This window comes from Ananas comosus, linkage group 2 (genome assembly GCF_001540865.1).
Source record: "Ananas comosus cultivar F153 linkage group 2, ASM154086v1, whole genome shotgun sequence".
NCBI classification, from domain to species: Eukaryota; Viridiplantae; Streptophyta; class Magnoliopsida; order Poales; family Bromeliaceae; genus Ananas; species Ananas comosus.
Window position 1 is genome coordinate 1,305,460 of NC_033622.1, and position 16,405 is coordinate 1,321,864.

At 33.4% G+C, this 16,405-nt stretch overlaps 2 protein-coding genes across 2 annotated transcripts; both read right to left on the minus strand.

Annotated features, from left to right (window-relative positions):
- LOC109723643 lies at positions 37–3,813 on the minus strand. The gene is made up of 2 exons (XM_020252074.1): positions 3,481–3,813; positions 37–288 (listed from the first exon to the last, which is right to left on the minus strand). The coding sequence occupies exons 1-2, from the start codon at positions 3,668–3,670 to the stop codon at positions 245–247; spliced, it is 234 nt and encodes a 77-aa protein (XP_020107663.1). The 5' UTR covers positions 3,671–3,813; the 3' UTR covers positions 37–244.
- On the minus strand, positions 5,299–15,347 carry LOC109706896 (protein ECERIFERUM 3-like). Its single transcript, XM_020227914.1, has 11 exons — positions 15,163–15,347; positions 14,812–15,032; positions 14,457–14,692; positions 13,147–13,366; positions 12,201–12,322; positions 8,151–8,407; positions 7,520–7,627; positions 6,863–7,069; positions 6,527–6,637; positions 6,079–6,252; positions 5,299–5,694 (listed from the first exon to the last, which is right to left on the minus strand). The coding sequence occupies exons 1-11, from the start codon at positions 15,211–15,213 to the stop codon at positions 5,539–5,541; spliced, it is 1,863 nt and encodes a 620-aa protein (XP_020083503.1). The 5' UTR covers positions 15,214–15,347; the 3' UTR covers positions 5,299–5,538.

Genomic DNA, 16,405 nt, shown 5'->3' on the forward strand with positions numbered 1-16,405 from the left:
ACCAAAAAAAAAAGCTAATGGAGACAAAACCCACAATTAAGTCAACAAAACACGGAATAAAGATTGCTATTTTAGAGACAAGTGAACAAGCCAAAAAACATTACTAAAAGGTACCGCATACTACTAGTAAGAAACAGCAGCAACATGAAAGAAAACACTAAAATAGAATTACATACTCCAGATTACAACACAACTATACACATCATGCCATATTAGTACCTGCAGCAGGAAAAAAGAAATCACTTCACCAACAGCCTTTGTAACTATGAGCCGCAGGAACCCCTTTCTCTGTTTCATTATAAGCATCAGTGTTAGGATTTTGAAACAAGTTGACGAAATTCAAAAGAAACTAAAATCACATAATTATGCAAATAGCATAGATATATTAGAAGATGTGCATTACATAAACTTAAGCTACCGCTAACTCGACAAAACTGATTTTTACAAAATGCTCAAAATCATACCACACGCACTTCAGGGTCCACAAATAGAAATTAAGCAAGACATAACACTTTTATACTTTAATACATAATACAACATTCGATATTTAAACCACTCAATTACTACTACTAGGAGAAACTGGAATGGACACCACACTAAATACTTTGGGACAGAACCAATTGTACTATATCAAATTGTAGCAGACAATTATGTGAAACTGCAAAGAGCCATTGGTAAATGGGCAGGTACAGTTAATGACTAATGGATTGTACAGTGACACAATTGATCACTATCTTGCAACAAATATTAGATGCACGCCGTATTTAAATTGAAACTATCTAGTGCATGTTCTGCATCTATAAACTATTTGTCAAAATAATTTTTCCAAATTCTCAGCAGTCTCAAGCAGTCAAGCCATACTAGTAAAACGACAAAAAGTGATGAGAAAACTCTCAAGAATTACACAAAATATGACTAAATTCTCATCAGCCTAATGCAGTCGAGCTATTCTAGTAAAATGACGAAAAATGATAAGAGAACTTCTAAAAATTATACATAAAAAGACAAGCATTGAGGGTTGAGAAAAAAGTGGACTCCCACTCTCAACATCAGTACTAAGCTCTTTGCAATAAGCCAAACATGACAGAGCCGCTGAAAGGAAAAGGCCAGTTTGGAAATGGCATTATTAGGTATAAATGTCAAAGCCATATTTCATTTGATAACAATGAAAACAGTCCTACCAAAGACAGAAAATCTGCATGACAATAAATAGTGAAAAGATTAAACCTTGATTGTACTATGTGAAAATAAAGTAGCACGTGAAGAAATCACAAACAGCAAAGCAGAGCCAACATTCAGCAATCAACTTGCATCTCTTCGCGCCATCAATAATGACACTATCAGATATCTTACATAGGAAATCTAACTAAAGCTTTAGGCCTTGAGTACTATAATTGGATCACAACTGGTCTATTAACAGAAGAAGAAATATAGCGTAGTTGCATTTGCATCTTATCAGGTCCATTCTGAAAGTCCCGAGACCCAACCTTTATCCATGATTCAGCAACTAAATACAATTTCCACAAAAACCATGTTTCTAAGCTCCCAATCTATAGGCAATATTCAAAAAGTGATTTTGTTTCCCACCATAAGATACTCACATAAGAAATAAATAATATCGCTTGCCACTAGCATCTATAGCTTAATGCGATGGGAAAGCCTATTTAGTGTTTACATGAGATCCTAGAACAAATTAACTTTAAGTAGAAGCTGCAAACATGCACATATACATTTTATTAGCAGAAAGTTTCAAGAAAAATAAATCTCTTACAAAAGTTTTGTCTCACCTCCTTGCTCAAGTCAACTTATATAAAAGTTACATATTGTCTATATTCGCTTATTTTTTCATCTCTCGTTCTTTCTTATTCAGACCAAGAATCCCCCATTTTATATAAAACTGCTCTTTCCTATTGTGTGTATAGTTGCAAACATATCAAAGGTTTGCAAGTAGAGTACATTAGTCAAACTTAAGTCCTCTTAGGATCGCAGAACTCCCTCTTACAAAGTTTCAATAGCTCAACAAAGGTAGATAGAGATTCAATTCAAAAGTAATGTACTCCGTCTACTATGCGATAATTGATGCAAATTTGGAAGAGAGGAATGGTGTGGATGATTTTCCTCCACCAGTTTGGCATTCACACAAAATAATTCATCTTTGCATCAACTGCAAGGTTCTCTCTAGTTGCTGCTTACTAGTTCACCATTTTCCATTCTCAGAAGTCTCTTCTTCAAAACCTGAATAATCAATACTCTTTAAAATCCTCTGATCCTTATATTAAATCCAAGTAATCCGATTCTCTAATAAATGGATGTTCACCTTCAACAGATCAAGAATTGGGAAACAGAGAGCACTTATGAGGGGGAAAAGAGGAGGGAAAAAAGATGATATTGGACAATTATACTAATTCAAGAACCTAAAATCCATAACCAATTTTTAGCGCTCTAAACATGTCCTGAGTCCCTGTATTTTCATTATACTAGAAAACTTTCCCCTTTCAAAATCTAGTTTGCCACATAGAGATTGATACAATAATAGAAGCAGAAGGGACCTTTTTTTTTTTAAGGCAACATTAGAACAAGTTTTCAACATGAAGAATGCACTGTACACGAGCATCGCCCAGAAGTTAAAATTACTGCAGCAACCTTCTCCATTCAGTCAGCTGATTGGCATGAATATTAACAGCATTTTTTTTCCCTTCAAATAATATTGTGAACAAATTTTGACTCCTCTCCATTGATGAAATGCCCTAGTGTCTATGCTATCTCAACAATACCAGAATAACCAGATGAGGCCAACTCAGTCAACACGTCAAACTGAGACAACTCCAGAGACAGTTTGATTAGGTAGATGTCTTTCAAAGCTGTAGTTATAATAGTCGACTTAATTTCTTTAATTAGTAATTCTTCAAAGTGTCTTTACCTCTAATTGCACCGCACTACAATGGCAAACAATTGTAATGAGATTGGGGAGTGCCCTAAAAATGACAAACAATTGTAATGAGATTGGGGAGTGCCCTAAACCTATTGCACTTATAACTCAAAGGCTTCAAATTGTCTCCTTTAAATTTCGCAATCATAGAAGCTACCGAAATGCCATGTATTGCTTCATTTGAAGAATACAACAACTCAAACTCGACCAAATGCTCCCTATTTGCAATACATACAATGGAAAAAAGGAAATAGCATTCTTCTTTTCTTACCTTCATGAAAATAATTTTTTTAAAAAAAAAAGAAGTGAGGGAAACAATCTTTTTCAGTGGACACCAACAATTACAACGATTCGCCCACAATACCATGCCAAGAATCCATCTTTTTCAGTGGAAAACAACAATTGCACTGCGATTCCCCCAAACTACCATATAAAGAATCCATCTTTTTCAGTAGATAACGACAATTGTAGCAATTCCCCCACAATAACGACAATTCCCCTAACTAAAAAAACGATGTAAAAGGATCACAATTCGCAGTGAGTACACAAACCTGAGGAAGGAGACGAACCCTTCGGCGGCGGCATCGTCGGAGGGTCGATGAGGGGCGCGTACATGTACGAATCGGAGACGAGGTACTCGGCGACGGCTCTCGCGATCCCCGCACCCTTACACCGCCGCTTCGTCACTGGTTTCCTCCGCACTCCGAACGCTCTTCCTCCTCTTCCTCCTCCCTTCTCCATCTCCTCTCTCTCTCTCTCCCTAATCGCCTCTTCCGAAACCCTAGTTTCCGATTTGTGAAACCCTAATTCGTAGGAGGAGGAGACGGAGACGTGTCGCCGCGTGAGGGGAGAGGAGGGGGACGCGTGGGAGAGGGAAAGTAAGAGGGGAGTGGGGGTAGTTTAGTCATTTTGCAAGAAACTGAGGCGGTTTAGAGTCATTTCCCGCGCATTTGTTATTGGGCCACATGGCAAGAACTTAGTAGGCCGCTTATATTGGGCTTTAGTGGACCCAAGTCAGAAGACGTCTCTTCTAGAGCCCACTTACTATTGGGCCACTTTGGGCCCAAATAACCTACTAACCTTTTTCCAATAATAATAATAATAATAATAATAATAATAATAATAATCAAGTGTCTCCTCTATAATTAGTGTTATGAACAATGCTTCTTCCACCAGCCCAATTATTATTTGTATCCGCATTCGCATCAGTAACTGTTTAATATTCGCAAAAAATTGTATTCAGAAGAGAATGGATGGTAAAAATCACTATTCGACTCGTATCTGATCCGTTTTAACTCTTTAAAAGTGAGTTTCTCGTCAGCTTAATCTAATCGGTTTTCTTTTAACTAGCTTCCTGTTAATCATGGTTCTCGAAATCGACGAGTTTTTTTGGTTTTTCAAGAGAATTTCCATGTATTCAATTCTCGATCATACTTTTCATTTACATTTGCACGTAATGCTTAAGCTTAAGTTAGATACCACAAGGACCGGTATGCCGTACAATGAAAATCTTACTACATTTCTTTTCTTTTTAGAACCAAAGCATTGCGTGATCTTTCATGCATATTTGTTGAAAAATAAATATGATTATGAAGATGCTACAAGCACCTCAACCATCAAAACAAATATATTACTTCTGTCCTAAAAAAAGAGCAGAACATAAGTCAAAATGCTAGATAAGTGAATCTTACGCTTTAAACTCAAAAGTATGAGAAAGACGCGTAAACAAACTTTTACTTACGTTTTCATATATTTATTGTAATCAGAATCTTAGTTGGAGAAAACTGATGTGGAATGAGTTCACTTATTTTCTAAAACACAATATGATGTAAAATAATGTGTATTTTAATTCTTCAATTCTTCAGCTAGCCTGAAAAGGAGGGAAAATTATATCGAAAGTCATAAAATTGAGTCCTGCACGCGTCTTAGAGAGTTAGATACTCATTGAAAATAACAACTTTTCGACAGAGAAATGGTTATTGGTGTTTTAAATACTGCAATATATATATAAAAGAGTATAACAAAAGATCAGCTATACGCAATATTCATATATACATAGTGTTTGAAGCATGATTTGCTCTGATACCGCTTGTTGGAACCGTATAAATACCGATTATATAATCCAAGATCTAAAATAGAACAAAATAATATGAAAAAAAGATATTGGAGAAGGAAGAAGATAACTAAACTAATACTTCAATAATAAAAGGCAATTAATTACAATATGTGTAACACCTATGCAGCCATATCTATTGTGGCTTATTCATCTAATTAACTTATGCCTAACAGATGATAAATTCAATTTTACTTTGGATAACTACAAATCTTACCCATAATCAAATAAAGATTTAAACTTATCTGTAACTATATTTTAATTAAGTATGGATTATTATTCCAACATATAGTATAGAAACAATGATACCGTTACATCACGAGAGACAAAGAAAAACAAGGTTCACGAAATTTAAAACTAAAATAAAATAAAATAAAAGTTTGTGCACGTGTTTAAGTGGGGAGTATAATTTAGCAACGACGTTGTTGCCTGATTACAGTAATAACAAAAATAAAAATTATAATTATAATTATAATAATAATAATTAGATGACGTATCAAACGGGTTTGAGCCCGTGCTTCAACGCGGCGCGCCACACGAGGTCGATCCGGTCCACGTCGATGGGGCCCACCTCGTGGTGGGCCCAACCTTCGAGCAAGTGCACCACCCCTCCCGCGTGACACGCGTGCACCACCCCACGATCCAACGTGTACTGTTTCACACGCATTTTTTTAATTAATTAATTGAAATTTAAAACGAGTAACAAAAATTTCCTTGCAAAAAAATAATCCCTCAAAAAAAAAAAAAGTAACACAAATAGAAACCGAAATTGGAAATAAAATAGAAATGATACGTCCTTTTCTTATGTTTTTAAATATTAATCTTATATGATTTGATACATGAAGTGTTATTTAAATATTAATCTTAAATAGAAATCGAAATTTGAAAATTTTACTCTCAATTGCAAAGTAAAGTTATTTAAAAGACGGAAAAAGTATGGTGGATCAGACTTGTTCAAACATATTTACTTAGATAATATTTCTGCAGAAACTTCAAATTTAAGCAAATGGGTCTAAAGAGGGGGATTGTATGTTACCTCGCACACTCCGAGCCCTTGTACATCATCGGGCAACTTCATCGCAGCCAATTTCCCGTAGGTGCAGTCCCGTCGGAAGCCGATGATCGGCGGGACCACAAATTGGTGGAAGTGAGTGCCCGGAGGAGCCCACCGTTGCTCTCGCAGCGATAGCCATTTGCCGACGATCCATGTCTAAAGGATGAATACGCATCATCGTCGTATCAAAGGGACGGTAATGAATCATATATACATAGACTTCACAAACATATGAGCAGTTTAACGATAAGTAATATTATTGGCAGACAAATTTATGGAATTTGGTCATCATTTACTGGCTAAATTTGATCAAATTGAATGAATCTAATCTGTCGTTAGTTTAAATGGCTTTATAATATTACCTCTCCCGACTGGCGTGCGGATGTACCCTACAAAAAGGGAAAAATAGAAATAGAAAATGAAATTGTACCTTACAATTTTGCGCGGCTCGGTACTTAGTGACCTGAACAAGATAGTGTTGGAACTCCTGGGGAGCTTCCTTCTGTATCATTTGAAACCTTTCCGTCGACAGCGTCAACATCTACATATGCAAACCAATTTCAACACCGAAACCATAGATTTTGATCATCTTTGAATTAAACTCGACTAAAATGTATTGAAGAGAATTGATAATCTCATTCATGGAACACAATTCTTCCTGCAATCTTCGATACCTTCGAATTAGTAATTTTATGTCATCTCCTAGTACATTCGATCTTATCTAATTCAATCCTAAGTACCAAATGTTTCAATATATCTTGCTTACCAAGACTCGAATTCTTTTGCGGCACAAATAGAGTGCGATAGCTCTCCCTAGTTTAGAAGTTGCGCCTGTCAGGAAGACCTCTTTTGTATCTTTTGGGATATCGTTGAGTATTACAGCTGCCGTTAAGGTGTTACCATGAACCACACGAACTTTGAGATTCGGGTGTTTGTTCACAAATAGCGCCCCTCCGCCATTGAGTGCTTCGTTCTGCATAATAGATCAAATAAATTTAAAAAAAAAAATAGACAGTAAAACAAAATATCAAAAAATGTTTGGTAGTGGTTTCAGAAATAGCCATAATGCAAAAAATGGTTGTTCACAAATAGCCATAATGCAAAAAACATCAAAAAATGTTTGTTCACAAATAGCGCCGCTCTTCTTTTTTTTTGTTTCCTTTCAATTGTGCTTGAGACTCTTCTCCTCTACTGAATTATACTTCTAATAAGCATATGTTATTCCATTCTAAATATTTTATCACATTTCTCTTCTACATACCGTATACTACGACTTCTTAAAAAAGTCAAAGATATACCTAAATAAAATATTCATGCATTCAGACAGTACCCTAATTTTTTCTCCTCCACCTCAGACGAAATTATAAAAGGTTCGAAGTAAAAATAAAAAATGGAACATTGAAGGGAAAACAATTAAACAAACCTTGTTTAGTGCAGCAAGGCTGAGGACCTTAACACCCATCTTGTCAGCCCTCAGGATGGCCAACTCAATTTGGTCATTGATGCCATCTTTAGCAAATGGTAAGAAGTACTACAAAAAGAATCAAACCAATCCTTCATCAGTTAATCCTCCTATAGTTTTGGACTTTTTTATTTTACTATCCTATAGTTTAAAGTATACTAATTTAGTACCCCGTGGTTTCATTTTTTTTCTTTTGATTATTTCATTCGCTAATTTTTTTCGTTAAACCAATGACGAAGTTAAAATCAAAAAGTACTAAAGTGAATATTCGATAAACCTAGGTATGATATCTGAAACTTTTTGTATATAATTTAACGAAATGTTAACGGAGGAACTGACGGAAAAAGAATAAAATAAAATCACAGAGTACTAAATTGATACACTTTAAACCACAGGATACTAAAGTACGAAACCACAAGATTGGCATACAAAGTTTTTCCTTAAAATATGTAGTAACCCACCCTCTCAACAATTGTGCATTTTGGATTAGACCCCTTAACTTAATTTTTTTAAAAAGAAAAACAAAATTTTGGTTCAACCTTATTGTTAAGTAATATATGTAACTTTTGATTTGAAAATATTTTGGTTTAACCTGGAATCCGTAACGGGGAACCGCCCAAATTTGGTGGACGGCGCCTCGAAGGGTGTAGAAGGAGATGAGGAAGGTCTTGGACCAGGCCCACATCATGAGCATGACCACGAACGCGATCGGCCACATCGGCACCATGAAGGGCCGGAACCTGTACGGCATCGCGCAGAGCGAGCGGTACAGGAATGGCACGTGCATCGACTGCCCTACGTCCACCACGTGTCCCAGGAACACGAAGTCCGGAGCTCCATCGTTCTTCCCTGCACAGTCACAAGATAATAATCTGGCTAGAGCGTAACTGAACAACTTTTCAGTAATCAAAGCGTGCGTGCATGCGTTGGGAGATCCGAGTGCTCAAAAATCGAAATGCGTCTGTTTCTTTGTTTTCCCTTTTTTTACTCGAGGCCCGGCTACGGCAGTCTGTAGCCAGGTTCATTTTCTAACTGAATGAAGTGGTGGCATGCTATCTTTTTTTCAAACAAAAGTATATAGAGTGAGACTATTATGCTATCGGAAGCACGGAGCCTTCCGTGCTTCCAACTCGTTTTCGATATTGCGGCTTTCGAATCGTCGATCGGCTCCGTTAAACTTGATCTAGAGTATTTGAAGTATCTAGAAAATAAATTTTATAATTTTACGATATCATTTGCCTAGTGAACGAAGGGGCTCAAAATCAACGGCTGAAAATAAAAATCTTACAAAATATAATAATATGACATTAAAATTTTAAATCAAAGATATTGATCTTGTTTTATATAGTATAAAGAATTTTCTATCAAAATTTTACGTGATTTGAATACTTCTACACCGTTAAACTTGCAAACGGCTCACTACGGCTATTGAAATTTGTTGATTTTGAGTCCATTCGATCACTAGGCAAATGATATCGTAAAATCATAAAATTTATTTTCTAGGTACTCCAAATACTCTAGATCAAGTTTAACGAAGCCGATCGACGATTCGAAAGTTGCAACATCGAAAACGACCTGGAAGCACGAAAGGCTCCGTGCTTCCGATAGCATAGTAGCCTCACTCAAGTAGAGTATATATATCCCTATTATATGATTTTGTCATTGTTTTATGTGTGTTACATAATGATTCACAGGGCCTAGTAAACTGCACGGGTGAGACAGGTAATTAAGTGTGATTTTGAAATGGTCCACCTTTTACAATGTATCTAGTACAAAATTTATGGCTAAATATATAGCCGGGCTACAACAATGTACGTATCTAGTACAAAATTTATGGCTAAATAGCTGGGCTACTAGTATCTAGTATAAAATTTATGGCTAAATAGCCGGCCTACTGGTCCCCAAATTTTGGCCAAGTTAATTTTACTTAGTGATCATCAAACTTTTTTTAGGTTTGGTATTTGATTCTATAGAACGAATCTAATCCTTATTTAATTACTATTAAAAAAATAATTGTATGTTATGTATTTAACGACTCATTTCCATCGATCGATCTCATGTGCTAATCTTACTGTCCCATCCATTACGGTCTTTTCAATAATCATAAATTAAAATATTATATTAAAAGTATGAAATGGATGGACGACTGATAGATTTACAAACACAGACAAAAATATAAATAAGTTGCGCACAATATTTTTTTTTTTAAGAATCTATTAAACTTCGAGGACCAAAAAAACGAAGCAAGACCCTTATAAATATATTGCATATCCATGTAATTAGGTTGGCCGAGAATTAAATGTGTTGTGTCACTCTAGCATGCAATGCTCCTGATTACAAAAATATTTCTACAATACTAAGTCAAAATATGCATTACTCACCTTTTTCTGTAAATATAATAATATATATATTTCTTCAAAGGATCCATAGTCCTTTATTGTAAGGATCTTTATTTCAAGTTCAAATTCAACTAAAAGAATATTTTTATAATAGTAAGTCAAAATATATATACAGTAATATAATATATTCTTTCAAAGGACCCATACTCCTTAATTAATTTTAAGAGTTGAAATTCAACAGATACAATTTAATGATCCATCTCCCAACCAATCCAAGGAAGGTCCTTATCATCTTCTTGGTCCTGGAGTTGATTGGTTGAGTTCACAAGAAATTGACACTGGTCAATTAATTAAGATGTGTGTTACAAGTTGTATGCAAATTGGTTTCAATTAGCCATCACTAGTGAAAAATTCGCGCTTCGTAGCCGCCACAAAATAATTTTATAAAATTTATATAATATTTATTTATTAGATTTTTATCGATCTATATATATAATGAAAACGGAGAAAAAGACGTGGACAACTAAATACGAATCAAAATATCTTGTGTAGTTGTCATTTGAACATCATATTGTTTTCTTATCTAATTTTATTTAATTTTAAAACTAGAATCTTCTAATTATAATTGCAAATAAAATTTTCCTATTTAACTAATCTATCTCCAAAATAAAGACTACAAAGTTTCTATCATTTATTTCAATATATTTTTTTATGAATAAATATTAATTTTTTACTATAATCTACAAAATTGGATATTATTCATGCAGCACAAATTCATCACAAATTATTTTATAAAATAAAATATATACAAATATTTTAAGATTGTATTTGTAAATAGCTATCTAGATGTCAAATGCTAGGATTCACTCAGTTGTCTTATTATTATTTTTTAATACAAAAAATCCAAAGGAGCTTTTCAAACCCTCAAATGTAAGAGTGTAAGATGTACGCTCCAATGTGCTGTACAGGTAGCATTTTTCAATGCCAAAAACTAAATAGGCAGGCTATGTATGTAGAATCTAAGCAGGGGTATTATGGTAGTTTAATGTCACACACTTATATAAAGCATAATATATTGAGCATTGCTCCTCCATATATATATCCTAAAACCAATTAGTTGGGGTTATTTATGTTATAAATTTGCTCAATTTGTCCATGTGTTTCATTTGTTGGAATGTTGTTGGTGTTCATTAAAGATAATATTGGTTGGAGTAACTTATGCCCAAAATATGCTTTACCTAATTGCAAAAGTGATAGCTAGGAAGTAGACAAACCAACTACTTGGATTATCATTCTAGCTTTGGACATCTTAGAAGTTGTGGAATAAGCTTTCTTTATTCAGACAGATAAATGAAAATGAAAAGAAACGGCACTAGTATTAATTGCAATAGTTATACAGCGCAACGAGAGCTTGGATATCGATTGTTTTCAGTATAACCATTTGAAAATACGTAAGATTCTGTCTAAAGATACAAAATCTTCCTTAATTTAGACAGGTGAATGAAAACGAGAAGAAATAACTTTTGGACAATTCACATTTATACAACGCAACAAGAGCTTGGATATCGATTGTTTTTAGTATAACTGTTTGAAAAAACATAAGATTCTGTTTAAGAATATATCAGATTCCTTCATTTAGACAGATTAATGAGAATGAAAAGAAGTGACTCTCGGATTATTCACAATTATACATCGCAACAAGAGGTTGGATATCTATTATTTTCAGTTTGACTATTTGAACATAACATAAGATTCAACACTAAGAATTCATAAGCTTTCTTAATTTAAGATGGATGAAAATGAAAGAAAAGGCACTTGGATCAACTGCAACTGCAGAGTGCTACAAGAGCTTGGATATCTATTGTTTTCAGTATAACTGTTTGGAAAAGCATAAGATTATGTATTAATTAAGAGTTCATAAACTCATTTCGACTTTCTACAATAGAAGTCAAATGCATGTATCCTATCTTATAGACCAACCAAGCCAAACATGCTTAAATATCATCATTCTTTATAACCTTTGGTTCTTAGAAAAAATAATTACTTTTTTTAGTATTAGATCAAAAGGTCATAAGTTCAAATCCTACCATGATTTAATCTCTTTTTATTTAATTACAATTCATGTCATGGACCTAGTAAAGAGTCTGGAATCCAAACGTGATAAATATGTCGAATTTAAAAATACTATTAGCATTTTTCTCTATTTAGAATAATTGGTTTTTTCATAAAACAGAAACTATATATGGAAAAAAGAAAAACATCTCTGTTTTAATTTTGAGGATCATAATTAATGATATAATTACCTGCAAATATCTCCCTATGTAGCTCCCAAGATTTGGGGTGAAGTGTTCCTCCCAAAAGATCAAATATAGGCATAAATAGACAAAAATTAGAGTTCTTCTCCACATGGTGAATACTATGATACCTGCAAATAAAAATTTATTTGTAACTTTAGTTATTAGTTTTTAAGAAAAAGATTAATCCAATTTCTTGATCTACTTAAAATACTGTTGAACAACTATCTATCTAGAGAAAAAGGAAATAGTGTGGAAAAAAAGAAATAAAAGATCTTAATTAAGCAATAATTTCACCTCTTCACTTTTTCTAAGGTGCGAATTTGTGAGATAAAAAATGCAAGATCGATACCGATCATTATCTTGATATGATATGAAAAAAAACTAATTGTTTACAGTGATGACACAAAAATGAAAGATAATTAATGTTTATAATTAAACATAGGGCAATAATGCTACTCAGTTGTCGACAATTCACACTCAAAGTAACACTCGACAAAAGTCATATATTTAACTAGTAACAACATGGTACATTCTAATTTTAATAAAATTACTAAACTAGAATTTTTGTTTTTAGCTAATGTGTAAAGAAGCTATATATAAAGAAATTTTACAAGTGAAAATTATTAAATTTCTCAGTAAAGTTCTTCTTCCCAAACAGCACTTTTACAAAATCTCTAATGAATTTAATGTTGTGTAGCTTCCAAGCTAGTAACATTTTTGTCTCTATAATCAAACTTGGAAGCAAATTAAAGTTTTCTTAGATTGTATATGCTATTTATATAACATTTTAAGACAAACCCATTTTAGCCAACACCTGAAATATCGATCACTATTGTAAAACAATTGATTATGCCAAAATTTTAACCCCCTCCTATTCTAATACAATGCGAAGTAATTAATTAACTGATAATTCTAATTAAGCTGTTAGATAACGGCATGCATGATCGCTTACGTTGGAGTGCAGATGAGGTATCTAAGGGTGGGGAAGGCATCAAAGATCACACTGGGCACCACCTCAATATTGCTATGCCCCATCCCTCTTAGGAAATCAAAGAGCCAAACATATCCAAATATGAGTCCATAAGATCCCCACCCCAATAAGCAAGAACCAAATATGGGCACACCCTTGATAATACTCAACACAATGCTCTCCAATGGGGTGACAAATCCAGCTGCCATAAACAACAGAAAAAAGGTAAAAAAAAAGAAAAAAAAAAGAAAAAAAAAAAAGAGAGAGAGAGGGAATAAGACAAAATCACACAACTCAGCATCATTTAAACTCTAATTTGGAGGGATTTGTGAAGAGGAGATACGAGACAAGAAGAAATTATTGATTGCACCTGTTGCGTCCTTATATGTAGGAAATTGACATTGATAGAGTTGACTGTGTCTCCACCAAATCAGACATAGATTAATTTATAAAATGCTCTCACAATATCAGCTCTTATGTATTTATATATTGCATGCATATTTATTGGCACTTGTTCTCATCTTATACTTTCAATCTAATTAAGCATTTAGTTTTAAAATAAAAGGTACAACTTATTGGACACAGCTAATATATAGGTGGTGAAACCGCCAATCAGTAGAACAGCTTGGTAGGTAGATATATATATCTTATTTCTAAACTAATGGGTCTGCAATTTGAATCACGTTTTATGTTATAACCAAAAAAAAGAAAAAACAGGAAATAATTTTTTTTTCTTTTCAAAAAAGGTTATATATATATATATAAAATTAGACTGGAATGCTTCTAATAGTACCAAGTTATTGGTGCTATTAGGTTTTCGGTTCTTAGATGAAGGGATGTGCGGCTAGGATGATAGTGGTCCCCTAGAGTTGAGTGTGTGGTTGATTGAATAGTATGATCTAACGGATGAAAATGATCAAAGGGGTAAATTTTACGGTGAAAAATTTGATAGCACAAAATGCTTGGCGTTATTAGAAACACCCCGGCCGAACTCATATATATAGAACTAGGCTATAATACTATTAATATCATCAAATCATTGGTGCTATTACGTTTTCAGCCTTTGGATAAAGCGATGTATGATAGTGGTTTTGTAGAGTTGAGTGGATAGTTGGTTGAACAGTATAATCTAATAAGTAAAAATGATTAAAGAGATAGATCAAACAGTAGAAAACTTGGTAGTACAAAGTAATTGATGCTATCCATAGAATTGTAGCCGCACTCTATATATATATATATATATATATATATATATATATATAATTAAGAAAGCTTATTTTGTTTTTTAATACCTGTAAAGGACTGAGGCACCTTTGAGGAGTGGTGGAGAGAGTGGTAGAGAGAGAAGAGGTTGCCTCTGTGGAATATTTCTCTATGCACCCAATAATACAAAGGCTCTGATACTCCCACATGAAGAACAAAAGCCATGCAAACACCTCTCAAATCCCTTAGAGGGAGCTCTCTCAAATAAGGAAACCAAGAAAAAGCCATTGCTCCAATGAAACATTCAAGTATTATAAAATTATCCCTGCCCAAAAAAATTAAAAATAAAAATTTAAATTCTATCAAATAACCATGAAAAATAATGGCCTAAATTTTAACACTAAACACATAAAAAATATATATATGTATATATAAAATCCATACCAATCCCACTCTTTGTCAATTTGATCAAAATCAACCCCATCCTTAAAAATCCGGCGCCGCCGATTGAGGAAGAGCATGTTGCTAAATGAGCACAAGTTTAGGTGGATGAGAGCTCTAAGGAAACATAGAAGCAGAAGATAAAAACACCATTTATGTGAGCTGTTACTCTCCCATGCCTTTGAGATTATAACCTTTGCTATAAGTGGCCCATATAGAAGATACTGCAAAAATAAACTTAAACCATGTTAAATTAATATAACACAAAAAACAAAGGCCAAAAAAACAATATATATATATATATATATATAGTGAAAGAGAGTGTGTGTGAGATAGAAGGATGTATATGCATGCCTTGTAGACACCAAAGTTTTCCCATGGCCAAGAAGATAAAGGAGCACCCATTTTTCTTTTTTTCTTTTTTTTTTGTTTCTCTTTTTTTTTTCTAAGAGGAGGAGAAGGAAAGGATCTAGTGGTTACTTTGTGTTTGTATTGTGAGGATGGATGTGGCACCAAAAATGGGTGTATATATATAAATATATGTATCCATATGTATAGTTTGTATAAGAAGCCAGGGTAACTTCTCAATAAATATTGGGTGGATGGGGAATCAATAAATAAAATAAATGAAATGTTTCACCAAATCTGTTGGTGGTGTAGTGTTTGGTTAACCAAGGCTTAGTCAACATTGGTGATGTAGAAGGGAATTGGTCTCTTCTCATTGGAGTCAATTTTGTGCTGCTTTTATTTTTATTTTTATTTGTAGATGCAATTATATGTAATAGATATTTTGTGATTGGAAAAGTACAAATGAGTAGAATGATTACAAAGACAAGTCAACAGGGTTTAGTATGTAGAATGATTACGAGGACAAGTTATAGGGTTTTATTTAATAATATTGTATCTTGTGAACAACCAATAACTTTTTTTTTTTTTTTTTTTGGTCTTTGATGAGACGAGAAAACAAAACAAAAATTAATTACATGCTACACACGCAAAATAATTGTCCAAAATCGAATCTTGAAAAAATGAATATGTTAGTGTGATTTTTATATATATGAGCCAAAGTCAGAACTACGGAGACGAATCCAATCAAATAAGAATATTTCCTATGATTAATAAATTTTGTACAAAAATGCATGTATTCATGCTATCATTGCAATTAATTACTAATCCTTTCAACAAGTAAATATTCTTACTCAACATTGCCCAAGTAAAATTATCTAAATAAAAAGCTTATATTTTGGTAACATTTGTCTCTTTAAAAAAGGAAAAAAAAACAGTCACGTACCCTTTTCTAATGTTACAATTTTGTAATTGTGACAACGTATATAATTAGTTCCCTACATCATTTTCGTGAAAAATTTTATAGAAACCCTCAACTTTTATCGCGGGCCATGCAAGTTCTTGTTTTTTTCTTTTTGATTAAAATTTTCGTAATTTTTAATTGTTTTAATGTGAACTCTTTCGTCGAGTTGAATTGGAAAGTCATTAAAAAATACCATCTTTATAACCCTGGCTAAAAAAAACTTCAATTTAATTTCTAAAAATTATCTAAATACAAATAATTGAAGGTTAAAAAAGGCGCAATTAAAAG